Source organism: Strix aluco, chromosome Z, assembly GCF_031877795.1.
Source record: "Strix aluco isolate bStrAlu1 chromosome Z, bStrAlu1.hap1, whole genome shotgun sequence".
NCBI classification, from domain to species: domain Eukaryota; kingdom Metazoa; phylum Chordata; class Aves; order Strigiformes; family Strigidae; genus Strix; species Strix aluco.
Window position 1 is genome coordinate 30081196 of NC_133971.1, and position 27223 is coordinate 30108418.

Sequence of the window (27223 nt, forward strand, 5' to 3'; positions counted from 1 at the left end):
TTATGACATTGACAGTACACAGATATGACCACTAGAAAATTACAAGTTCAATATGAAGCCATGCTATGTGAGTGTTTACTCATATTATAGGTTTGCTTGCTAGATCATCCCTTTACTCACGCAGATCAGCATCAAGCTCCAGTGCTTTCCTGCACAGTACTAGACCTTTTTGACAACAGACAATAAAAGTTTACCCTTGCTAAAAGTTTATGCTTGCTAAGTGTTCTAATTCTTGCCTCTGGAGGCTACAGACATCTTGGGATAAAGAAGCAATGCGGACAGAAGGGATTCCTCAATAACCTTTGTTTCCAGTGAGTCATCTGGGAAGGATTTCTAGAGAGCCTTAGCATTCATTATTCTGCTAATTATCTACCACAGCTTTCAGATATGTGTGCATGCTATTTTCATCTGCTCTTACATTCTGTTTCAATTAAATGTTCAGCCAGGAAAACACAATAAAAATCAAGTTAAACTAGCTAGCCTATCTGCACAGTAGGGATGTTAGGTTCTACACAAGAAATAGTTACTTTTGCTCCTCTCAGTGTTTTATCACAAACTTTTGAGTTCAAATACAAAAATGGGTTCCATCTTTGTGACCTAGTGTAAATCAGAAAAACATACCCAAAATGTTTTTCAGCCTCTTGAATTAAAAATCAAAAGGACCTAGAACACACACAATCAGTTAACTGGCAAATTTCATGTCAAGAAGAAATTCTGATTTTGAAGCTATACTACATGAGGAAAACACTTACATTAAGACTAATGACAGTGAAATCAATTCTACCTTTATTATACATAGAACAGAGAATTTTCTTTTGATTTGTATTATCTAATATGAGGAATAGTTCAGGTTATTGCCTCATTAAAATTATATAGAACACCAAGAATACCATTTGAAGAGGAAAAAATTGCAGCTGGGACAGATCTGAATGGAAACTTTGAATAAAAAATCAAACAGAAGATCTTACTTTAAAAAATGGAGGTACGGTTTGAGTAAGATGTATTGTAAGTGGCCATTTCCTGAAATGAACAAAAAGCTTCTGCAGTCATAGTTCTGTTGAAAACTGATTATTATTTTGCTCTACATATTTGGAAGTAATCTGTTTTAACATAGAAGACTCCTATGAATGCTCCTTGTGACATCCACTGTCTTGGAGAAGCCCACATTTTCATAAATTTTGCTTTCGTTTCTTTCTCACTCTAGTCATTGAGCTGGAAAGCACCATACGGATGCATGTGTGTGCATGCACACACACACACATTACCTCTCTCACTGTCCCATATCAGATTCTATCAAATCTGAAAACATGCAACTATCTTATAAAAAAATGCTACCTACATTATACCTATGACCCTTCCTATTTCATCCTCTTTTTCTTGCAGTTCTAAGAGGCTTGTAGCTGTTTTTTGTGTGAACAGCAATCTAAGAGCTGAGCTGTGCCATTCAAAAAGCAGGAAAAAAATCACTCTTTTGTGCCAGACTGATTTGGAGATATAGCTAGAATATGAAATTGCTAAACATCAGCTTTTCCAGGTAAATGCAGCCTGACAAAGAAACCACTTGTACTGCAGAATGATTTACTTTCCCTTTATGAAAATACATCTGTTTGGCAAATTTTCACTTCCTGAGTGGAAAAATGTGGAAAATAAACAAGTACTCATCCACCTGGTCCTTCATTTACTACAGACATACTTTTTCCCTGTCACAGGTTACCAAAAATTGCTATGACAATCTGTAGATAACATCAACAATTGTTACTATACAGAAACAACGATTTTTAGATTTCACATTCTTTTTCCAAACTGCAGTATCCTTTATATAACACTGGCCTTCACTTTAAATATTTGATTTTGCGTTAATCTCCACTGGAATTTAAGTTCATGCATGTACCAGTTCCTACAAGGAAAAACTCATCTGTTCAGAATTAATACCTTGATTGGAGCCTAAGACTACAACTGAAAAAACTTTGGCAGCTTTACTAGTAAGAGATCCAAATCAAGCCTTCAGGCATACCATTTTTACTCTAGCAAAGATTCCTTAGGACATCCCCATACAGTTTCATCCAGTGTCTGTGAGTTTCCAATTCAGTGTGTTTCCTGGCTAGATAATGATGTGTTGTGATGTGCTGGCTGCACTGGCACTGCTAACTTTCAGAGTTCCTACATCCTCCCATTTATTATATTTCTGTTTCAGGTTGGGTTTTTAGTTATGAAAGCCCTAATACAGCTTACAGTGCAGTCTCACAAACAACTGTATCAGCACATGGGTCAGAGCTCTGCAGCATGGGGAGGAAACAAACAGGCAGATGAATGTCCTCGTTATACAGGGACTGCCAGTGAAGCCAGTATATCATTGCTTCAGGAGTAGTACTGAGGACCACAAAATCAGTACTTGCCAATGCAGGTCAGTTGCCAATATCCGTCCCCAGCAGTGTGAAATCTGCATGCCAATGATGGATGCAGAGAAAGCCCCAGCCTGGAACAGGGACAGTCTTAAAGACTTGAAGGGTGCTTGGGTTGATGTCAGGGGTATTAACTTCAACATCTTTTACACAGCTTCAGTCTTGCTTGCTCAGATACTAATGATGTTTAAGTAGCATCATGGACAGGATAGCACATTTAAAGCCCAGACTTAAGTACAACTGGGTAATGACAATTATAGAATCATAGAATCATTTAGGTTGGAAAAGACCTTTAAGATCATCAAGTCCAATTGTAAACTTAGTACTGTCAAGCCCACCACTAAACCATGTCCCTAAGTGCCACATCTATACGTTTTTTAAATACCTCCAGCGATGGTGACAACCTCTTTCCCAGGCAGCCTGTTCCAATGCTTGACAACCCTTTTGGTGAAGAAATTTTTCCTAATATTCTGTCTAAACCTCCCCTGGAGCAACCTGAGGCCATTTCCTCCCATCCTATCACTTGTTACTTGGGAGAAGAGACTGCCACCCACCTTGCTACAACCTCCTTTCAGGTAGTTGTAGAGGACGATGAGGTCTCCCCTCAGCCACCTTTTCTCCAGGCTAAACAAACCCAGTTCCCTCAGCCGCTCCTCATAGAACTTGTGCTCCAGACCCTTCACCAGCTTCGTTGCTTTTCTCTGGACACACTCCAGCACCTCAATGTCTGCTTTGCAGTGAGGGGCCCAAAAATGAAGACAGTATTCAAGGTGCAGCCTCACCAGTGCCAAGTACAGTGGGACAATCACTTCCCTAGTCCTGCTGGCCACACTCTTTTTGATACCAACCAGGATGCTCTTTGCCTTCTTGGCCACCTGGGCACACTGCCAGCTCTTGTTTAGCTGGCAGTTGACCAACACCCCCAGGTCCTTTTCCACCAGGCAGCTTTCCAGCCACTCTTCCCGAAGCGTGTAGCGTTGCGTGGGGTTGTTGTGACCCAAGTGCAGGACCCGGCACTCAGACTTGTTGAACCTCACACAACTGGCCTTGGTCCATTGATCCAGTCTGTCCAGGTCCCTCTGTAGACCCTTCCTACCCTTAAGCAGATCAACACTCCTGCCCAACTTGGTGTCATCTTCAAATTTACTGAGGGTGCACTCAATCCCCTCATCCAGATCATTGATAAAGACATTAAACAGAACTGGCCCCAGTACTGAGCCCTGGGGAACACCACTAGTGACTGAGTGCAGTTGGATTTAACTCCATTCATCGCACCTCTTTGGGCCTGGCCATGCAGCCAGTTTTTCACATAGCAAAGAGTACACCCATCCAGGCCATAAGCAGCCAGTTTCTCCAGAAGAATGCTGTGGAAAATAGTGTCAAAGGCTTTTCTAAAGTTCAGGTAAACATCCACAGCCTTTCTGTCATCCACTAATTGGGTCTCTTTGTCATAGGAGGAGATCAGGTTAGTAAAGAAGGAGCTGCTTTTCATAAACCCATGCTGACTGGGCCTGATCCCCTGGTTGTCCTGTATGTGCTGTGTGATGGCATCAAGATGATCTGCTCCATCAGCTTCCCTGACACCAAGGTCAGACTGACAGACCTGTAGTTCTCTGGATCCTTCTTCTGGTCATTCTTGTAGATGGGCATCACATTTGCTAACTTCCAGTCAACTGGGACCTCCCTGCTTAGCCAGCACTGCTGATAAATGATGGAAAGTGGCTTGGTGAGCAATTCTGCTAGCTCCCTCTGTACCCTTGGGTGGATCTCATCCAGCCCCATAGACTTGTGTGTGTATAAGTGATGTAGCAGGTTCCTAACCATTTTCCCTTGGATTATGGGGTCTTCATTCTGCTCCTTGTCTCTGACTTCCAGCTCAGGGCCTGGGTACCCTGAAAACAACTGGTCTCACTGTTAAAGACTGAAGCAAAGAAGGCATTAAGTACATCAGCCTTTTCCTCATCCTTTGTCACTATGTTTTCTCCCACATCCAATAAAGGATGGAGATTGTCCTTAACCCTCCTTTTGTTGCTAAGTATTTATAGAAACTTTTTATTGCCTTTTACTGCAGCAGCCAAATTAAGTTCTATTTGGGTTTGGCCCTACTGATTTTCTCCCTGCATAATCTCATGACATCCTTGTAGTCATCCTGAGCTGCCTGCCCCTTCTTCCAAATAAATTCTTTTTTTTTTTTTTTTTTTTTTCTGAGCTCCAGCCAAAGCTTTCTGCTTAGCCATGCCAGTCTTCTTTCCTGCTGGCTTGTCTTTCAGAACATGGGGATAGCCCCCTCCTGCACCTCTAAGATTACATTCTTGAGGAATGTCTGGCCTTCCTGGACTCCTTTGCCCTTCAGGACTGCCTCCCAGGGGACTCTGTCAGCCAGGCCCCTAAAGAAAGAAGAGTTCCTGCTCTCTCAAGCTCACTTTCATGCATATGCTGTGGCAGGGAAGTGAAGACACACAAATGGAGAGAAGGATATTTGCTACTAAAAGTGAACCTGAAGAATACAAAATGCTATGGGCATGCACTGACAGTTGTTTACAGAGTTTTGAGACAATTTGGATATATTTTGGCATGTGTCTAAACGTAACAATGGTGGCAGCATGTATTCCTTCTGGTGCACTTTTCAACACACCACACTGCTGAAGCACACAGGAGAACAAGTTCAGTGCAGAAACCAAGTGCAAGGAGGAATCATGATGTGAAGTAGCAAATGTTAACATCAGAGTGAACCAACCATCTCCTGGTTATAACAACTGCCACAGCTTGAGCACCATGAAAACCATAGTGGGGCTTTTGATGTTTCTTCCTCCCTGGAGAGCAGAGCTCTATATGAACCGCTGGCGAAACATATCCCCCCATGACAGAGCTTCCTTGCGAGGCACACCTCATGCATCCCACCACAGTGCACATCGCTGCTGCTGCAGCAGATGGGGGGGCAGTCAGCCACAGCCAGTCCTCCAATGCTTTCAGGGTCTGTTTTCCTGTTTCTCACTGACCACACTCAAAAGAACTGGTCATTCGTAGTCTCAAAAGTTTTCCAACAAATTGTATGATTAAATTCCTTAAACACTGCTGCCTATTCCTAATCCCTTTTTGCCAACATTCCTTTCAGGAAAAATTGCTGCACGCCATGGTGCCTGATTTATATTTCATTTTGAAAACAGGAAGTAAAGGGATTAAGGTTGGGGATTAAAACACTTACTCTTTACTGTATTTTTTCTGCAGAATAGTTTCTTAGTTGCCATGGGCACTGCTCACTGACCCTTAGCCCCTGAATGCACTTCTTTTTGCATTAGTGACATCTCTTAAATGGACTCCATTGAGAACAAATGAGGGAAAATATCCTTATGTTCAACTACTCTCAAAGAAAGAAAATAGATTTGCTTCCCTTCCAATCTATTCACCCCCTTTTGCAGTTTTAACAGTCAAATCTGAACTAAGAGTTTGAATAAGGGCAAGTGAAACCTGAAAGACGCAGAAGCAAACTGGGCTCATACTGTAGGATCTGGCTGTTTGCTCCCCATGAGGCAGGTGTTCACAAACAGAGCAGTTTCTCTAGATTAATATAGTCACATAATGGACAATGTCATTGGTAACTAGCTTAGTGCCCGAATAACCTGCTGAAATACCAATGATGTAATGCCCTAACCCTCCTTGGCTCCCTCTTTCCTCATCAATTAAACATTCTGAGTAAGACTAAAAAAGAAGTGAATTTATTTCCTGTAAGAAACACATTAAGCATTGTGTTTCTTGATTCACAAAAAAAGCCTAGTTCACATACTGAGAAATGAAAGGAAATGAAAAGAAAAACTGGAAATAAGTGTTGTGAAATGAAACAAACCAAAGATACTAGCTAAAGAAAATCACCAGACATAGTTTTCTATTCATATTCTCCACTAAAACTAAATCCTGGTGTAAAATTTTGTTTATTTCAAAATCTTTAAACAAACTGGTAGCTTCATCAATTGTGCAGTAAAATCAATGTGTGGTCACAATAAAAAAGACTGCTTCTGCTGTAGAACAATGTAAACAAAGAATGATCAAGAAGTGCGCAGCCCTAAAAGCTCTGTATTATTTTGCTGAAGGAATAATGTATTTGCTGACATAAGCCTCAAAATACAAAGGTAGACAAACTCTCAAAACTGTATAGAAAACTCCATGTTAACCTGTAATCAAAACACTCATATATCTTATTTCCAGAGAAATACTGTTCAATAGGGGAATGTCACGTCTTGAAGCACTTGGGTTTTTTTCCTTTTCTCTTAATGTTTTCATTGTAAGATGGACAGATTTATATATATATTATACATAACAGGACTCTAAGAACAGGTGAACTGTTAGAAAAGGGATATAAAATCATGAGGCTTCAGAAGAATTCAGTTACTGAGATCTGCATCTGAAGCTGGAGATTTTAAATCCCCTTTTGCTCGTATGAGGGTTGCACAGTGGCAGAAAAGCAGTATCTGCAGGATCATTACTAGTTGTGCAACGTGGCTTCTGTAAAGCCCCCTCACTTCAGATGGGAATCCTGGTCAAGGTCAGCAGAGGTTGCTCTGCAAGGCAGTTCCAGGAATTGGTTTGGTTAGGTAATCCATATACTTATTTCATTATTTCCAACATGTTCCACACCTAGTGTAGACTGCTCTGCTCTATTAGCTTCTACTCAGTCTGAAGGAGGAATGGATATGGCTGAGGTGTCATACAGCCTGCTTCATCTCAGCAGTGCAGTGTGGCACCTTTTTTCTTTATTGCAATCAGGAAAAGTACTCTGAAAACTTCCAGCCATTGCTAGCTGATTGTTTTTTGAAAAACAGTAAGTGCAACCTACAAGAAATAATGCACAAATAGCAGCAGCATTAGAGAGACTCTGATTGCCAGTTCTTTATTCCTCCTCAGCACAATAACACCTGAAAACATCTCCTTCCAACCAGATATCACAGGAACAAATCTTGGAAGAGTCCCTCTTCACGGGGAGAATGTTTTAACAACTCCCCAACAGCCACTGTTCAGCCATCATTTTACAATTGACTAATCTGTGTCAAAAAGGAAGATTATTAGGCAGAAATTAAACAATCTGGAAGTCTGTGTACACATCCCTTATGTCCTGAGGTCTCACCAGCCACTTCATTCCTTAGTGATTTGGTAGGTGTACCATATAAACTACAATTCAAAAAAACCTCCACCAAGTGTATATAACTTTCAGAAATGTCCTTTGGACCACCTTTCCCAAAGCTATGCCTCTGTGATATTTGCCTTCTGGCAGAGACAGTACAAAAACTCTGTCATGGAAAAAGCCAGAAAAATAGACACAAGCACATCTGCAGTGTTAGACTAGGACTATGTACAAATAAAATAAATAAATAAGGAGCAAAATATAGTTAAGACTAAGCATTACATGCTTTAGCTGATCTATGCTTGTCTGCACAGTATTGAAAAATCCAGTAGAGACCTAGGAGTATCACTATGTTATGCATCTGCTGAGGTGTTAAGCTCTGTGGTCAGCTGAATCCATGTATGGTTTCCTCAAGACCCATTTGAATGAGCTAAGATGACGCAGGTTTCCAAGAGACACACAGCTTTCAGAGGCAATTGTCGGGTAAGCATGCAATATCTCCAGGCCTGTCTGTATAACGTATCTGATCCATAACTAATTTACACAGCAAGATGAAAGACATGGTCTGGGCACTGTTAAAGCTGCCAAAGAATCCAAGAATAATCAGCTGAAAGATGATATGATTTGGTATAAATTGTCCTTCAGTTCAAGGCCCAGACTAGGACTTTTACATTCCCTTTTGCTGGTCCTGTTTATCTGAACTGCTCAAGTTATCTTCTTCTTTTTTCCACAAAGATGGAGCTAACCAGTTGCATCCTTATCTATTACACTTTAATTAAATGGAAACAATCTTTTAAATCTTTTTTTTTTTTTTTTTGGCAGAACACACTGGCTTAAAGAACTATTATACATGACAACAGTTGTTCACTGGTATAATTACAGATAAAATTAAAACTGTATCTAAAAGCAGAGCCGCTGCATTGTTCAGATTATAAGGTAGATGTTACCAAACTGATCTTGTCCTTGCCAAACAGCTGTATGAAATCAAAGCAATCTTTTGTCCTTTTTTTAAAATTATCTCTTATCTGTTTGCAGATGCACTTTTTAAAAAGAGAAAACCTTTAAAAAACACTGCAGATGTTCATGACAAGATCTATACAAAGCCAGTGGAGGTGCATTCCATTCACAGTGGGACCTGTACTGTGAAACTTAAAAGTGAATTAAATATTTTCTTTAGATTTACAGACACAGACTTCTTCAGCAAGACTCCTCCAGAAATAGCAAATTTTTCATGGTATACTTGTATGAAGAAGATAATCTTCTTATACTTACACAAGACAGTCTGAGTGCTAGCTCGGACAACAAACAGATCTTAATGAACAGCTTAATGGTAGTATTCACCTTCTATACTGGTTTCAAATCACTAGATATATAATAGTGCAGGATCTGGATTTTGTTAATGATATATTGCATAATTTCATTTTCACTAACTTAAATAAAAAGACTTACAAACTAAAAGAGCTATGAATTCCTATTTTCAAATACAGTATCAGTTCACATATGAAAGAAATTTGCTGTTTAGTGAAAACACAAAGAATAATGAACTGAAAATAAGCTCACTTTTGTCAAATAGTGCCCTATTTTTTGACTAGTCAGAGACTCCACAGGATGACTCCAGGAACAAAATTATGCAGTCCTATTGAAGATACCAAAGCTCTCAACTGTAGCCTTCCTTATTAAAGCCGTTCTATAAGTTAGAACTATAGGATCTAACAGTCATGATGATTCATCCTGACTTCACATAGACAATATTTCTACCATTAACAGCTGCACCTAGTACTACAGGCTGGCAATTTTTAGAGCCAGTCTATGCTCAGAACAAAAAGTATCAATGCATAAATGGTCTTCAGATATTAGGAAGTCAGAAATTAGTGTTAGTGTTATGTAAGAAGAATAAATAATATGAAGGTTAGAAGTAAATACCTGTCTCACTCATCCTTCTGTTTTCCTAACCTTTTCTTCTGATTCTCTGCACTTCCACAAAGCAAGCTAAGTAACTATATTTTTCTGACTGTGTGTTTGGAAGAAGAAATGAAATAGCAATTTCAACCCCTGAATTTTTCTTCCTTACCCTTTCCTTTCAAAAATCCTGCATGTTCACCACTGATTCTGGGAAACAATCAGTTTAGGCTGTTATAGCCCCTCTTCATATAAAAGCTCCTAGTTCAGGAAGTGACAGGTAAAAACTGGTTTCTCTCCTTTTTAGAGTTTCTCAGAAGGAAAAAAACCCACTCATTTCTCTTTCTGGTCCTTGTCTGCCTTGAAAATGCATGGGAGACTGAAAAAGCTGAACAGTTGTTAGGTAATTATTGACATGAGGTGAAAAGAAAAGGTAAATGGTTCATGAGAACCTAAATGAGGTTCATGAGGTCCAAGCCAGATAAAGATTAGCAAACACACAGCATGTCAAATGTTTAAGTGGCATTTGCCTGTATGTACAATATGCTTTCTAAATTGACAATTTAGTTGAACTCAGCTTATGAATGCATGAACGAAAGAAACAGGGCAAAAGATGAGAGAATATATGAGTATCTGGGGTAGAAGAAAGTCCTAGGACTTGTCTTACCATGGCATATGCATCTCAGCTGCCTACAGATGTTGTTTGGGTTGCATATTTTGAAGACACAAAGTTACAAAGGTGGAAGATAGAATAAGAAAGGAAATTGAAAAAGAAAAGAGTTACAAAAATGGAATGAGAGAAGGAAAAAAGCAGGGAGGGTACATAAATTTAGAAGCAGTTGCTTCTTCGAGATCAGGCCCAAGATCCATCCAGACTGCCTGGAATTATATACACTGTGTCCACTAGTAGCCGGCATTTCAGAAGAAAGAGTGAGAAACTGCAAATAAGCAGTACAGAATAACCACACTTTTCCTTAATCTGTTTAGCTTGATGCTGACTTCTATCCTGAAGCATGATCTTGAAACACCAATATCCCTTGTAAATCTCATGTTTATTTTTTAATGCTGTCTCATTACCCACAGAAATATGCAGTTCCCTTTGAATCCCACACAGCTCTTAGCTTCCATTATATGTTGTGGTAATAAGCACCACATGGTAACTGCTAAATTTATGAAATTTTTTAAGTTTGTTGTCCTTTCAAAGTTGAAAGTAGGATATGACTAAGAAGAGGACAGGTTTAAAAGGAACTGTAGTCCAGGGGCATGTTGTGCATTAGCATTCCTCTCAGCACCACTTTATGCTCTCATTTTGGGTGCTGTCTAGTTTTCTATCACATACTTCCCTGCTTAGAAGGAGCTCCGTCAATCCTCCCCAAGGGAAGATGAAATTCAGGCACAGTCAGCAACTTTTACTTTTTAAAATAAGATAGCAAGCACTGCTTTTTATTCCAGCAAAATATTTTAAAAGCATAGTCTGAATATTATGATGTATAGATTATAACTAAAATGCTTTGCTAGACATTTTCAGCATCTGTTCCCAGGTGTTTACATGGTATTTGTGTACATTTGCCCTCATGTTTATGAAGAATTTTAGAAGTTACACAAAGATGATTAAAGCAGGCATGGCATTCTACTCTTCTGCTTTCACTTGAGAAGTAAATGAAAGTTTATTTTACTATCCACTAAATTGCTTGCATTAAATGTATTTGTGCCGGGATCTTCTTGGTCTATAGTATTTCATCACATTACCTGGAGACATTCCCAGTTAAATGTATTTGATGGATGGCCAGAGGCTGGGGTTTGGGAGGAGAAGGGGAACAGTGTCTGCCTTACAAGATTTGTAGAGAAGGCATTTTTGCCTTACATGGTAAGCCATAAACATATATCAACAAAGGTTGCTTAAAATAACTCAGAGATGGAAATTTATCTATATCACACTGCATAATCTGGCCCCATTTTAGAGGGCCAAGGAAGGGGGTCAAAGCTTTGAAGACAGATCTAGAAAATCTGGGCTGAAGACTCAAAGTAATGTTTAGCACAGCAAGTAGCTGATTCCACTGTTATGAATATACTTCATCCTGCTATTTTAAGTCTATGCAACATCAAAGACACATTTCCAGGTACAGTCTTGGAGAAACAGCAACTTAAGACACCACAATAATGTCACTTGGTGTGTAGGGGGAGATTAAAAGGAGGATTAAAAGCAGTCAGGCAAGATATAATAAATGAATCCATGACTAACAGGGTGTGACAGCAAAGGGTTTCATTCTTTTCAACAGAATAGATTCCTAGGGCTGGAAGTATTACTCCACTGTGCCCTTACCACCTTGGAATTTTTATGGTTATTTTTGATGAATTCACATTTTTGCAAAGCCTTTTTTGACATTAAGCCAATTTACACTTTTAATTAAAGCCATAAATAACCTTAATTCTGCATTAAAAGGTTTATTATTTCTTACTTTTTATTATTATTACTCAGAGAAAATATTTCAAATACCAAAGCATGATGTTGGTTAGCAATTACAAGTTCTCAAAAGTCAGTAACTATGCTGTAACCTGTAAACATTATACATTTCAAACTTCATCCATGCTTTAAGTATCCGGCTTGATAGATGCCACAATTTTTCTTTTCTTTTTGTGGAGGTTTGGCTTATTTCCCCTTCCAAATATCAACATATCTCAGGTGACCAATGAGCACAAATAAACTCTTATTAAACAGGGATGTAAATATAAGCAATTTTAAGTCTAGAATGGGCCCATACAGAGTCAAGTGAGTAGTAAAAGAGGCCAGGTTTAAACTGTTTGGCACAAAGAAGGAATGGAAAATGAGCAAAATCAAACAGTGAACGAAATGCAGGAAGGAAAATCCCACATAGTATTTCAATCTGACAAAATGAGAGAAAGGAGATAACATATTATTTCACTTTCAATGACAGTAATGTTACAGTGCAGTTTAATACCTGTATTCAGGTCCATTATGCCAGTTCTAGTTGAGGCATCACACACAAATTTCTCAGAATGCAACATCTTGACTGGGATTTACTTTACATGCTTGTAAAAGACAGTGTCTCAGTGGCTGAGTAGCTCTCCTGGGACAGGCAGGACAGGGCTTACAGACCTCCTTTGGCAGCCCTGCCTGTGGGCAGCATGCACAGGAGCAAGGGAGTCAAGGTACTGCTTATTAAGGTGAAAATGAATGCTTAGTTGCTTCATCTCTGATACAGGAGTGGGCACTCATAAGTTTAAAGGAATTTCCTCAAGAATACTACAGGGCAGTTCCTCAGAGGCTGCCACGCAGGTGTCTGCTGCCATGTCCTGCTTCAACAAACAATTGAATAAAAAGTTACTCTTCAAATTTGTATACTGTAGCTTTAAAGACTGCCACTTAGTGCTTCCAATGCTGTACGAAGCAATTTTTTTGCTACCTTCTATGAATGGCTGTGCATTTTATTTTAAAACTTCTAAACTATTACTTCCTATTTTACATGGGACTGACATCTCAAAGGTTTATCTAGCCCTATACTAGTTCATGCATGTTCCCCTTTTATCAGGACCACCTTCCTTTAAAATAAAAGCTTAGATTTTTATCCTTAGTAATCTGAACAAGCTAATGACATAGTGCTAGTGATTAATAGGAAATAGGATGAACAATGGTTAGGAAAAAAAAAAAATATTCCCTTAGGTCACAACTCAGCTCTTCAAAGATATGCTTATATATATAAACAAGTGTTGACTCATGGACTTGACTTCCACAGGGAACCAGCATTGTGAAATGTCTTGGTATCTGGAAGCATCAGCCATATGGAAATATAATTTAGAGCTTAATCTCACATACTGTCCATCTGCCCTCAAAATCCATCTTTCCATCTGAGACTGGCTGTGTAAACTGGATTTTGTATTACTATGTATTTACCAAGTGGCAGAACTTCAAAAACAAAAATTTATGTTTTCAAAAATTATTATTTGCCTCGTTATGTATGCTTAGTGATTAATCATCACATCAGAAAATAAAAAGCATTAAAGCCAGGCAGCCTCATTAAGTCAAAGATTAAATTATCATCTATAAGAACCATATCTATTATTTTCCACTAATTGTTTTTCTAATCAACAGTCTGAAATCAGCACAGGTACTTGAAGACACATTGAAACATCTAATATTAGAACACTGACTTCTCCACAGAAGCTTTACACCAATTAACACAGTAGAAAATTTACCTTTTTCCTGACTTGGTCTTTGGAAGAATGGCCTTTCACATGCTTTCTCAGGGAACTTGGATCTGTATATCGTTTAGTACATCCTGGAATCTGACATGCATAAGGTTTCTAAATCAGAAAGAAAAAGAATAAAGCAGCTGTTATATCACAGATTATTTTAACTCAAGAGAATCTCTTCTGAGCCTTGGGATGCTGCAAACCACATTACTACAGAACACAAATGTTGTACATTATTACAAGCAGAATGATCGGTAATTTATTAGAAAGGGAAAAGATGAAAGTAAGGCTTATAAGGAAGACAAATCAAAGGAAAGCTTTCATTATGGCACCTTTCACTGTTACCTTTTTTTTTTTTTGTAATCAGTACAATGAATATTGCTAGTTATACTCACAATTCTTCCACCCTCAGAGCAATCTTTGACTTAATCAGAAAATATATTCTTTAGTGAATCAGGTAAAGAAACTGCAGTAAAGGCCCAGATAGACTGTTTAGGATTATAGAAGAATCTGCTTCAGAAAAAGAGAACAAGAAAAACTGTTAGTTGACTACATTACAAAGAGAGCAAGCAAAAACCAAAGCAATCATTGAATACTGAAGTTTCAAAAATATTACACACAAAAATATCCATTTTAATATGAAGTACAAGACAAACTCCTTTAGCTCACATTTTGTAATAGTGCCTGTCATTTTAGAAAGATACCAGTCCTGTAATACCTTTCTAGTTTTCTTAAAAGAAAGCCCAATAAATCTAACTCACCAAATAAATACAAAGCTCTTCAAATCTCTCTTTCTGCCTGTTCTAACCTGTCTGTTTTTCCTAAGACTTGTAGGTCCACAATACAAAGTATTAAATAAGCATTAGGTCCAACCATTTTCTGGAATTAGCTATTTTGCAATTTAGCCATTTAAGTTTCACAAAGTGTTTCCAAAAACACCTTGTCCAAATGATTAAGTTACCAGCCATACTATGGACTATTTGAAATGGGCAACTTAAGTTTTGTGACAGCCATTTAATTCAAATGGCATTGTCCTTGTTTTCTTTCTGGACTTCTGCCCTTTGGAAACTGCTTGTCTCTGACAAAATACAATCTTTTGTTATGAAACAAAAGTTTCTTAAACAAATCTCAGCTGTGACTCAAATTCACAAGCAATAATTTGTTGGCATGAAAATTTTTTGATATACATTATTCTTCCTCTCTTGGCTTTCTGGTACATGTTCGAGCCTTACATTTAACTGAGTTTCTGTCAGAGAATAGCAGTTATTATCACAGACATCTTCTGTGTCTTTGCATAGTGATGTCATGTTCCCTAGAGTTCAACTAAGTGGGAGAAATTTACTGCCTCTCCCTGCAGCAAAGCCCATTGAGCTGTGGACTTTTTATCAACTAGTCTGGCCCATCTTCATTCATGCTTGCATCACTGGGTATTTCAGAAACAGCTTAAACAGCCTCATCAGACACTTCTCCCTCCTATCTCTAAGGTTATGGGCTACCTGCTGCCACCAAGCTGGAGGAAAGGAGCACACGGTCTAATGTACAGGGGACTGCAATGGGACTTCTGCTTCCTTACAGTGTCCAAATGTGTCCTCTGGTGCTTGGCACGGTCGCTGGAGTTGCTGAAAGCTTTCTGGCAGCCAGGGTGCTGACAAAGGTACGGCTTTTCACCGGTATGGCTCCTTAAGTGAATCTTGAGATTTTCTAGTCTGGAAAAGGCTTTCTTGCAACCCTCGAACTAGAAAAGAAAAAAAAAGTATTTGAAAGGAAAGCACATGCAGCACACTGCAACAGCAAACTTCAAGCAGGAGGGTGAAAGGGCTTGTAGATATCTCCCACCCACTATGGCTGGATGCCTCTCCAAAGCTGAAGAAAGCCTGGCTTCTTAGTGTGGGTGTTGCTGTAGGGTTTGAACCATTTAGACCATAAGAATGTATTTATCCTCCCTGCACATGGTTGAATTAGGAAATTATGTCCTGCTCCCATTTTACAGATGGGACACTGAGACCCAAAGAGACCAGTCAGCTCAGAGCACAGCACCATCAGTCTATCTGGGAAACACAGCCCCAGCTAGTTCACCCAACAGCACACAGAAAGCAAATGGTCACCGTGGGGTTCCCCAAGTCCTGCACTAGCTACCCTTATCTCAGCTCTGGGCTTGTTTGGCTATTAGCAACTGAGCCAAACACAGGCATCTCTCTGTAGCAACCCAACTTACAGAGCAACAAAAAAAAATCATGCAGGGAAATGTCAGTCTGCTCTGTCTTGCTGACAGTGATGTAAAAAGTAAAGATTTTTGAAGTATTTCGTTACCTTTGTGCCGTGAGTAAATGTATGAGGTATTAAAAACAATGGGAACCCATCAAAATAGGATTTAATCCCCACGCGTAACCAATAATCGTGTGGCACAGTATTTCTACACCTAATCAAGTACTGCATCTGCAGAGAAACCTGTGTTTTTATGAGCAGAAAACCAGCTCTTCACCTATCATGTTCCCATAGTATACTTTTTCCTAAAGGAAACTAAACCCCATCAGTTCTATTTGACACTAGAATTTTTATGTACATTTGATTTCAGTTAGACTTGAATATGTATGAATATTAGTTAGAAGTATAGGCTTTTTTAATTCTATCAGTCAATATCCATTAATCTCATTAGTTTCAGCTGCTGCATATTCCACTGTGCAACATTTAAATTATCTGCTGCATAAGATGCTAGTTTGCATTTCTTGTATACTTGGAAAAATAATCATGAATTAACAGAGATGTCAAACATTTCTAATGCTAACACAAAATTTTCCACTATTTCTCTTCCGATTCATTTTACTCACTTGAAAAGAAATGAGCTGTTTTTCACTGATGTTAGAATAACACAAATCAATTTTATAATATATTATTCAGTGCATTTATGTTTACAAAAGCACGGCTAGGAAAACACTAACATAATTCTGCTCGCAAATAGCATAGTTTTCTTGCAAATCTGTAAGATCCTCGAAAAAGAGAAGAAACGGGATAAAAAATTTTCATTGCTTTATTTTAAGCACTTCATTTTTTTGAAGTAATGCAAGAGAGAGTTACAACTTCAAAGAATAAAGTGCAGGGAGAAAATACAGGAAAAAAAAGTTTCAGCCTCTCCGAACAAACTGGGGAGGCTGAATTTCTGTGCATCACTCCCTAACAGCTTTTGTTTAGTTTTAGCAACAGAAGGAAATATACTCTGAATGTTGCCCAGGAAAACACAGTATATAGGAGAAAATACACATTACCTACAAAATAGTAATATTAAAAATAAGCTTAAGAAATTGAAACTTGAGAAAGGGGATGAACCACCCCCCACTATGTCATAACTGCAATTCTATCTTTCACACACATCAATGTGCAGAAAATTTCGCAACCCACAAAGCTTTTTATTTATATCCCATCCCTTTACCCAAAGCAAACCTACAGTGCCTTTCAGATTATCCGATTTTGATCACTAAACATTAATTTGTGCTTGTACAAATACTGTTGACTTTATGTTTACGAAGGTTTAGTATGCAAGCCAAACATTGTTGCAAGTGTAAAAATATTTTTACTTTTAGGGAACTATTTTTACAAAATATTTCAGGATAAATTAAAAAAAAATAGACAGATATCCCTAATAACTGCCTGGATAAAAATACCACTCTTTTTTAAGGAAAAAGTAAAGAGTGGAGAAAGCATAAAAAAACATAAGAGCTAAAAGACTGATAAAATAAACAGCCTTATGAAAAGCAAAATAATTCCAGAGCAGCTATGTTAAAATAACAAAGAAACCTACTGATTAGCCCACCTTATGTAGACAACTTATTATTTTTTGTAAATCCATACAAGAACAACCATCCATTCTAATGACAGTAACTAAGCTATACATAAGTATGAAATAAATTGCAGTATCTCAAGCAATTTACCCTATTTCATAGGGTAAAACTCAGCCCAGTGAAAAAGTTCTAAAAGAAGGCCCTCTTCTTTTTGTCTCACAAGTTATTAAACTTTGAATCTTCAAGCATGCAAACAAAATTAAACATGTGTAAACAATTGTTTATATGATTGTAAAATTAGCGTTGAATTTAACTGGGAAAAAATGTTTAATGGAGCAGAACTGGCGAATGTTATCTTACAAATTTAAAAATTGTGATTTCTGAAGACTCCTGCCTTGCTGATCATAACTTGGAAGCAGAGAATATAGTCTGGTTCTCTTTCCCCTCCACAGCCCTAAATTACTGTATGTCATATAGTTGTGTATTGCAGAAAAGGTCATTCTAGCAAAGCACAGATAACCACAAGGCTGTATTATTAGAAAGATCATCTTTACACAATAGTTAATTAATGTTTACTCTAAAAACCAGACTTTTGAAGCCTTGGAAATCTCTAATGCTTAAGATGAAAGAATTAAAAGATATTCTTTCCAACAGCACAGAACATACAGTATTTCCTCATAACCAGATTTCAGCGAAAGTATTCAGAGAAGACATGATTAGCCATGGGGGAAAAAAGTCAGGTAGATAGTAGTTGTATTTTGAAATGGAACTCTTTGTAGCTTCTAAGTTATTAGCTGTGGTAGAAGAGGAGGATGTAACACCTCTATTAGAACTAGTCATTTAAGTACATTGCATGCATTTGGCATTCTGAAGCTGTTTAACACTCCAAAACATACTTCTGATTAAACTATTTTTTTTTTGGAAATCACATGGAATTAATTGTGTAATGTTTTCCTAAACTGCAATCCAGAAATCATAGTTACTGAGCTTTTATTTTTACTGTTGCATATAAATTGAAACTATTAAGTAGCTCGTAAAGAGAATTTCCTCTCTGTGCTTCCTAAACTTGAGAGTTCTTTTAAAAACATATTAATTGAAGTGTCCATATCCATGTTTACTTTATCTTTTTATAAGGATAATTGTCAAAAGCAAGAAACTATATTTACAGTGAAAGGTGAAGCATGTAAATAAAAAGCAGAAGCAGTGCTATGACTTTAAAACACTTGTGTTCTCATGAGTGTGCTGTTCATCTTTGTATACACAGAGATGGTGTTCAGTGTACCAGGCAACCACCCTGTAAAATTACAATATAATTACATAGATTTGTATAAAATAATCTGTGCAGCATGTAAAGCCCTGATGGATGCATCATGCACTTCTGAGCCCTGTCGGGAATTAGACAGCAACCTTCATTACGAAGTACATTTAGACCCTTCCTTACACAGGTAGGAACAGCATGACAATACCTGTGTGACTACTTTAATGTTACTAGCAGATGTTCAGTGACCAAGTATTTAAGAAATTAGTCAGTTTTCACTGTAAAAGGAACCAGTCAGTTGATCACCAGTTTGACAAAGACTCCAGACCTTGCTCTGGCAAACAACATCTGTCTGAGATCTGATACATTCACAGAAAAGAATCTGGTCTTGATTTTAAAGGTCAATGACAGAGAGCCCAGCTCCTTCTTAATCCAGCTATCCCCTAATATTACCTGGTATTCAAAATCTTCACTTTTCCCTATCTGAATTTGTTTTGCTTCAGCATCCAAACAGTGTATTTTCTTTTGTCTTTTTCTGCTATATTAATGTGATAAGTAATGTAAAAGATAACTTCTGATTCTAGGTATTTTCTCTTATCAAGTCACTTAACGTTCTCACAAATAATTTATATATATATTATTTGCTTTCTCACTATGAACAATGCTTTCTCAGACCTACTTTGAAATTGATTCTAAAACCAAAACAAATAAAATTAAATACACTTAGAAATATTGACATGAGCAGTGTTTTTACAGTAATGTTTTCTCCAATATACAACATAATGTTACTCTCCTATTCTGATAGTCTCACATTTAGGCTTTTAATGTATTTTTTTTGTTTGAATCAGTTATACACAGTAATCCTCAAATATTTTTCAGCATCACTACATTTGGGGGAGGATCATTTATTTTTCAAGTGTGAAGGATAAGCATTTCCCCTAGTGGGGAAATATTTACGGGATATTATAATTAATACATTTCACTACATGTTCCCAATCTGATCTCTCTCTAGGGTTATGGGGAGTTGGGTGTTTTTCCTTCTTAAATTTGACTTTGCTAAACATAACTTTCCTACAATCATTAAATTGCAACAGATGGCTTCCTGTGTATCAAGAGCTAGCTAGTGTCCACACAAAGTCTCAATAACAAACCTAGATACTTCAGTGACAGAATACATTTCATTCTTCAATAAAACAGAATACATGCCTCAGGCAAAAAGCAGAAGAGACTGAGAAGCCCTCAAAAGGATGTGATATAGGGAAATGATCAGACGAGATACATCCAAATGATCTCAGAAAGTTAGCTGTGACCAATGCTTGATGGCAAGGTGGAGAACTGTCCAATTCTCTGCCAAACTGACTTGGAGGAAATCAACCCAAACCTTTGTATGGACCCAGGACATACTAACCAGATCCTTTAAATATTTTCCTATACAGTTGCAGAATATCAATTTGTTTGGCTTAGTAGCCTGTTCAGCCATGGTGAACTTTTGATGATGCAAAAAGAGATAAAAAAGTGCACCCAGAAACTAAGATACACATCAGAGGGGAGAAACTCCTCCCTGATTTTACAAGGTCAACAAGGTAAGAAGCTTTCCCTTAGCAAACATGTTTTCCATGGAAAAGTATTCATGCCTCTTCTTCACTAAACACAATGGATGCTAATTCTGGTCCAAGGACACATGGCATCATAACAGTGTGGGACTGGGCCCTCCCCACTACATACACACAGGTAGGAAAAACAGCAATTTCACAGATGTACAGTACAGATCAGACCCAGCTCTTGCCTGCTAACCCATGGCTAACCCACATTAATCCATGACTGATTGCACATGAACACATAGATGCATACTCTAAAAACTCGTCACACAATACAGTTTGGTTTTCCATTGATAATTTCTGTGGTCCCTTTCTGACTACCTCATTTACCTGGGATATGAAATATAGGATCAGTATTTCAGTAGTAGTCTTACCAGTGCTAGGCATTCAGGTAACATGACTTTTCTGAATCATACCCACTTTTTCACTCATTCAAGGATCGTGTTAGTCTTGTTTAAGTCATAGCATTTTACAGAGGTTTTTCATCACAGTTGGTAATACTAAATCCCCACTCAAACTCATGTCTTGGTAGGCAGAATTTCTCATCTTGTAAATATAAGTTCTATGTCTACACTCCCGCTTGTATTGCTTTGCATTTGTCTGTTTTACAGACACAATAATTCAGCAAAATCAATCAGATTGACTGTAACAGTGTGATATCTTCAGTATTTGTGGCTCTACTAGTCCCTGTTAAATGTACAAAGTTTACCTACTTAGACCACTTTTTTGAGAACAAGTGAAGCACCCTTTATCTAATATATGCCCTATTAATAGAATTTAATACAAAAAACTTAAAATCATAGAATCATTTAAGTTGTAAAAAATCTTTAAGATCATCAATTCCAATCATTAACCTAACACTGCCAAGTCCACCACTAAACTATGTCCCTAAGTGCCACATCTACACATCTTTTAAATACCTCCAGAGATGGTGACTCAACTCCTTCCCTGGGCAGCCTGTTCCAACGCTTGACAACTCTTTCAGTGAAGAATTTTTTCCTAATATCCAATCTAAACCTCCCCTGGTGCAACTTGAGGCTGTTTCCTCCCATCCTATCACTTGTTACTTGGGAGACCGACACCCACCTCATTACAACCTCCTTTCAGGTAGTTGTAGAGATCTCCCTCCATATCAGGTTAAAAAATGTCATGTGCTTCATGAAAAGCTTTGGAGAAGCCCAATTCTAGTCTATAATTTTTCAAAAAGAGAACTGCAGGCATTTCACTAGCAGTATTTTGTATTCCATTCCACACTGACCCTCATCAGCACTGGGACAAAATTCAGTGCAACACCTCCTTTGGAAACAGCATTATCTGCCTATGATTCCACATTTGAATTACATTAATAAATTATTAATGAATAATATTGGACTATTTTAAAATATTCTGTGCTTATCATTTACAATTTTTTTTTCAGTAAAATATCAATACAGAAACATGGTACTAGTTTTCTACTTTTTCCTTCTTCCATCCCAGACTGTAGAAGTAACAGCTTGATAACACATGCTCCCTTGAAGAGCTGATGGATACAGGAGAAGAAAATGAAACAAGTGGGACTCTACAAAGGTGAAGAAGGACTCCAAGATGTTTTATGTAGCCTTCTGAGTCTTTGGAAACCATGAGATATAACTTGATATAACATGTGCTGAAAAATCCAAACTGGTATGAGTCTGCCTTCTTTAAGACAGCATAAAAAGTTGCCTCTGCCTCTGGACATTGACCTGATTCCATTCACAACAGTAAGTTACTGTCTCAGATTGCTTTGACAAGCTGCTTGACTTGTTTACTCTAGTAATAGTCATAAACTGACCATAAGCATGAAAAATAAAAGTTTTAAATCCTTTGACTTTGAAGAAAGTTATCTGAATGAAAATATAAGACACTTCTGAATATTAGGGAATGCTCTCATATGTGAATGCATACACACAAATGGAAGGAATGGTATCCCTAAAAACTATAGGGAAAAAATAAATCCAGAATAGCATATACATAAGGCCCCAAACCAAATCTGTGAAATGTTCAGTAGTCATATAGCATTTTAATAAGATTATTAGCATATAAAGGGCAAATTAATTATTTAACAATGTTTTATGTCTATCTGTCAATTAATATTGAATGCTCTGATATGCTGACCAGGTAGGTCCTTCTGTGTCAGCACTATGGCAGGTGGTATGACAAGGACTAAGTATCTTTCCCCAGCTTTGCATTTATCACATGAACAGATGTTAAAGCTGTTCTTTACATGGCTTTCAAACAAGAACAATGCATTTGAAGCATTAGTTGTCTTTTAAAAAGCACTTCCCTTCCTCAACAGCATTAGCAGGCTGCTGCTCTGAAGGAGACATAAGGGCTTTCAAAAAATTGAGATTAAGACCTCATATGAATAGCTTTTAAATAGCTTTTTAGTCCCCCAGACTCTCCTGCTTGGCAATCTTGTGAACAACACATAATTAGTGTCAGACATCATTCAAACTGCTGACATCAGGTGCTCACCAACAAGGAGGCTGCATGCCACAGCTGAGATTTAAAAGCCCAGGTTCATTTCATGTAAAGTAAGTGCTGTGCTTTTAACCCTTAAAGTGTTTAAATGGATAAAAATGTAGCATTCAGAGCAGCACTTCATTATAGTGCAACCATTTCTATCTGAACAGAATTTATTTTTGACATGGTGACTGAATGCTCTTGTGGATGCACAGCGCTTATAAAAGGCTATCTTTTCCTCAAAGCTATGCAAAGGCTGGGATTTATTTTCTGTTTTTATAGTTTATCTTATGAAATGATAAATGTCTTGGAATTCTTTGCTCCAGTAAATAATGACAGACTATGTTTATATATTTTGAATGCAATTATAATAGATGCTTATTTGCCCAACCACTCAATGACAATTCGGTCCAAAGCTTATTGAAGTCAACAGGTAATTACTCTCTTTTTTTCCTCCTAAGAAAAGAAGGTTCCTTCCACTGCAATGTCCTCACTTCAGGTATTTCTGGTAGATTCCATTTAAATTTTAGAATTCAGCATTGCATAATTATAAATGCAAACAAAACATAATTACAGACCATGACAAAGCCTAAAGTAAGTTGTTATTTATCTTCTTTATACTTCCTACTTTAAGCTAAAAGGTTTATTATACTCAATAGATGTACAAGAAAGTTCATATTATGAGTCAGATGTAAAACTCATGGGACCAGTCAGTGCTTATGGCTATAAGGATCATATTTTAAGAGCATTTGACTAAGGAGCACATAATGCTCTGTGTGTGTGTGTGTGTATAGAACAAGATTAATCCTAATCTGATTTCAGTTTTCCAATACATCCATTTTTTTGGGTATATTTTAAATAAGAAGAACTACATACTGCCGCTATAACTGAAAAATGCAATGAACTCAATGGAAAAAAAGAAGATATTAATGCAGAGCAAAAAGTTACACATTGGTTAACATATGGGAAATCAAATTGGGCTACTTTTTCAGAAAAGCACAAAAGAGAGGCTAGTCTCTTGATATCAAATTGGAATAAAGATGGAAGTGGAAAACAGGTAAGGAACTGTCCCCATCCACAATACTCTTATTGTGAGAGCTCTCTTTACAGAGGGCTTTTTTTATTTATGTGTTCTTAATAAATGTAGCCTGCTCATTTCTCCTTTTCACTGCAATACTCTGGAGATCTTCATACTTCTCGCTTTCTAGAGATCTGCACCACACTGTATACTCTTACTTTCTAGATAAAGACACAAATACTTCAGCTGAAACGAAGCACTGTACATTGAATGTTATCTATCCCCTGAAATAATGATGTCAAGAGATTCATTCACCATGGAAATGCCTCTTGATTTCATTAGTTTTAGTAGCTTGGCCATTTCAGACTTGGAAGCTATTTCTGTTGCTGTAGAGAAGGTAAATATTATGACAAGTCCCTTCAAAAGAAACTATTACTGAACACATCAGCTGCTACTGACTCAAAAACCATATGGTACAGAAACCATTAGAGGAAGAATGTTCAAATTGGGAATTCTTTCATTGCTTCCTTTTGGAAGACAGTGCTCCTGATTTTTTCTGGTTTTTCCCCTTTCTTTCTGTACCTCCTTGGCTTTTCTAAAAGGTTGTCTTTGATATTCTTGTAACTGAGGTCACCATCTGTATTTGTGCAGCTTTCTCTACTAAAAGTCAACATGGTTCTAAAATTGTTCACTGTTAAAGCACCTACTATTACTTTTAAACTCTGGAGAAGTAATCTAGGTTGGAATACTTCTTCCTTTTAGTAAACTCACCGGAACTAAATAACTTTTCATCAAGTAAAAAACCAGTTATTTCCTTGCGGGTATTTAAAAAAAATATATATCCAGGAACACTGCTTTGCCCTCCAGTAAAATGTGTAGCCACACCTCATTTCTGTCATTCATACCTGTACAGGATCTCATGCCAGAGATATGCTATAAATTGAGACCATAGGCTTTCAATCATGTAGATGAGGGAGTGTAAATCACATTCTCACTGGGAAGAGTCTGTTGTTTTAGAGAATTTTGCTCTTTGTGAATTTCACAAAGGACTGCATTTTTATTTCTATTACACTAGAAGTAAAAAGGAATAAAAGATCAGGGAATCTCTGAAACCAGAGCCCTAATGGGAAAGAAACATGAGTCTAGAGGGTTCTTCTTCACCAAACTCTGTCTAAATTCAGATTATTCATTATTAATTCTGTTGTCTCTAAATAGAGACAGAACAGAAATATCTATACATAGAAATAGGAATATTCCATCCTACCCTACCCTACCCTACCCTACCCTATCCTATCCTATCCTATCCTATCCTATCCTATCCTATCCTATCCTATCCTATCCTATCCTATCCTATCCTATCCTATCCTATCCCATCTATAAACATGCAAACTGGAACTGAAAAATTCAAAAACACAAGCTGTTCTACAAATACTATCAAAGTATTTCTTTTTACACTTATTTGAAAATATATCACTTGATTGTCATTTTTCACATATACAATGACTAGAGTACTGGTAAACTCTCACACTTATGGTACATAGCTCACAACTGACACTGTAAAACTTTTAGCACAGCTTTTTACAGACCTGGGTATGAGGTTCTTTCTACCCCCAGCATATGTACACAAGACTAGCTGCTATCTGGCATAGGCTCTCTTAGTAAAATCCATTTATTATTTACAGAGCCAAAATTCATCTTTGTCACAGATTTTTCTTTTAATTGAAAAAGCCATATAGATCACTGCCAAGAGCAAAACAGGCAGTGAGAGATCCATTTGCTCTTTCATGAGTGCAGCATTTGCCTAGAGAAAATATGCTAGAATACAGTAGAACACGTCCATAAACACTAATTTTGTGTCCAAAGAAATTATGTACTTAAGTTATCCCGGAATAAAAGTTTGAATGGCTTCAATTTTGAGAAACTGACACTGACGTTAATTAAAGGGCCTGGTTAAAGAGGCTTTATTAAAGCAAAAACATAAGGCATAATTCAATTGGTTGATTGTTTATGTAAAGTGCTGTTCAACTTAAAAGTGCCTGAGACAGAAAAGCACAATGCATACAGGAAGAGGCATCATTAGGAGACAGAAATATGCTTGCCCAAACCTTGACTTGCATTTAGAAGTTAAAGGTTTGCTGGAAAAATGCACCAAACAATATCCCGAAAAAATGCAACGCTCGATTTTAATACTATACTGCCCTGTTGCCCTATACCTGTTGCACTTATTTTTTCCTACCAAATTGGCTCAGTCATATGTAACTTCTTGCATAAATAAAATTTTAATTTACACATATAAACAGAATCTTTTATTGTTAAAATAACAATAAAACTGTTGATTAAACTGTCTTGCTGTTCCAATTTGTGATGGTGTGAAGAGTAACTTTTTCCAAGTAAGTTGTCTCATATGGATGCATTTCAAGATTTCAAGAATTAAAAAGTCTTAGATTTGCCATTATGCAACAACCACCTCATCAGGGGACAGAATTTTTTGCAAATTTCATATGACAGAATTTATTTGACATTTTTGCATCAGGGAGGTAATGTTTCTTGAAGGTCTTGTTGAATTCATGAGTGGTTCAAGCCATGGTGTATTGATGGTCCAGTCCGCTGGGTAATAGTTCTTTTATTTTTTTCTCTATATTATTAACAATTTATAAAAGCATGTCTGTGAACCAATCAATCTCACTTAACTGGCAAAGAAACAATAAGAAAATTAGAATCATGCCACAAGTCTATGAAAAACGTAAGGCTAAAAATAGATATTTTTTTTCATTTTAAATTCTGTATTTTGACAAAAAGAATGTATTTCCTTCTATATTTAAAGGAAATATATCATCATAGCTTTAAGTCCAAAGAACAGGCTTCCCAACCTTCTTCATCTAGTTTCTTCAGAAAGATGAGGGAAACTTGAAAACATACATCCTTTTAATTGGATGCAAGTCCTCTGCTTTTGTTAGAGGATATAATTCCTTTTATTCATTGAGCAATTCAGGTGTTTCACTATGAAATAGAAAAAGGAGTTTAGTGGCAATGTCAGAGCCACAATGCTGTTTTAAGGAAAAAGTATCACTATGCAGTTGTAACATTTCATTTCATAGAAGACAGTACTTTTGCACAGTTAAAAGGAGGGTGCTGGAGAAAAGAGCTTTCCTTTAAAATGATCTGTTCACACACATAATTTCTTTTCCCCAAAAGGTTGATTGCTGAATTATAAACCAGAAGAAATTACACCTGTATTGTCAAAAGTACTCTTTTTAAATTGAGAATGGCATGTAACCAATTCCAGCATAGGAACTTGAGATGTCTAATTAAATGAAATGTATAGTTTCTTTTTTCAACGTACTTAGCATTTTCCTTTTAAATAACATTTTGAATGTTATTATACCAATTAATCCCTCCAATGTCTATGTCAGAAAAGGGGGAAAACATTACTTATGTCCTACACAAAGGACCGGAGGCCAGT

General features: G+C 37.2%; 1 protein-coding gene across 1 annotated transcript in view; it reads right to left on the bottom strand.

Annotated features, from left to right (window-relative positions):
* Positions 1-27223, bottom strand: part of GLIS3 (GLIS family zinc finger 3) — a 180052-nt gene that overhangs the window by 33693 nt on the left and 119136 nt on the right. Inside the window, exons 6-7 of the mRNA XM_074812527.1 lie at positions 15203-15364; positions 13633-13740 (exon numbers count right to left, since the gene is read on the bottom strand). Of these exons, the coding sequence (XP_074668628.1) occupies positions 13633-13740; positions 15203-15364 (270 nt within the window). The remainder of the gene's footprint in view (positions 1-13632; positions 13741-15202; positions 15365-27223) is intronic.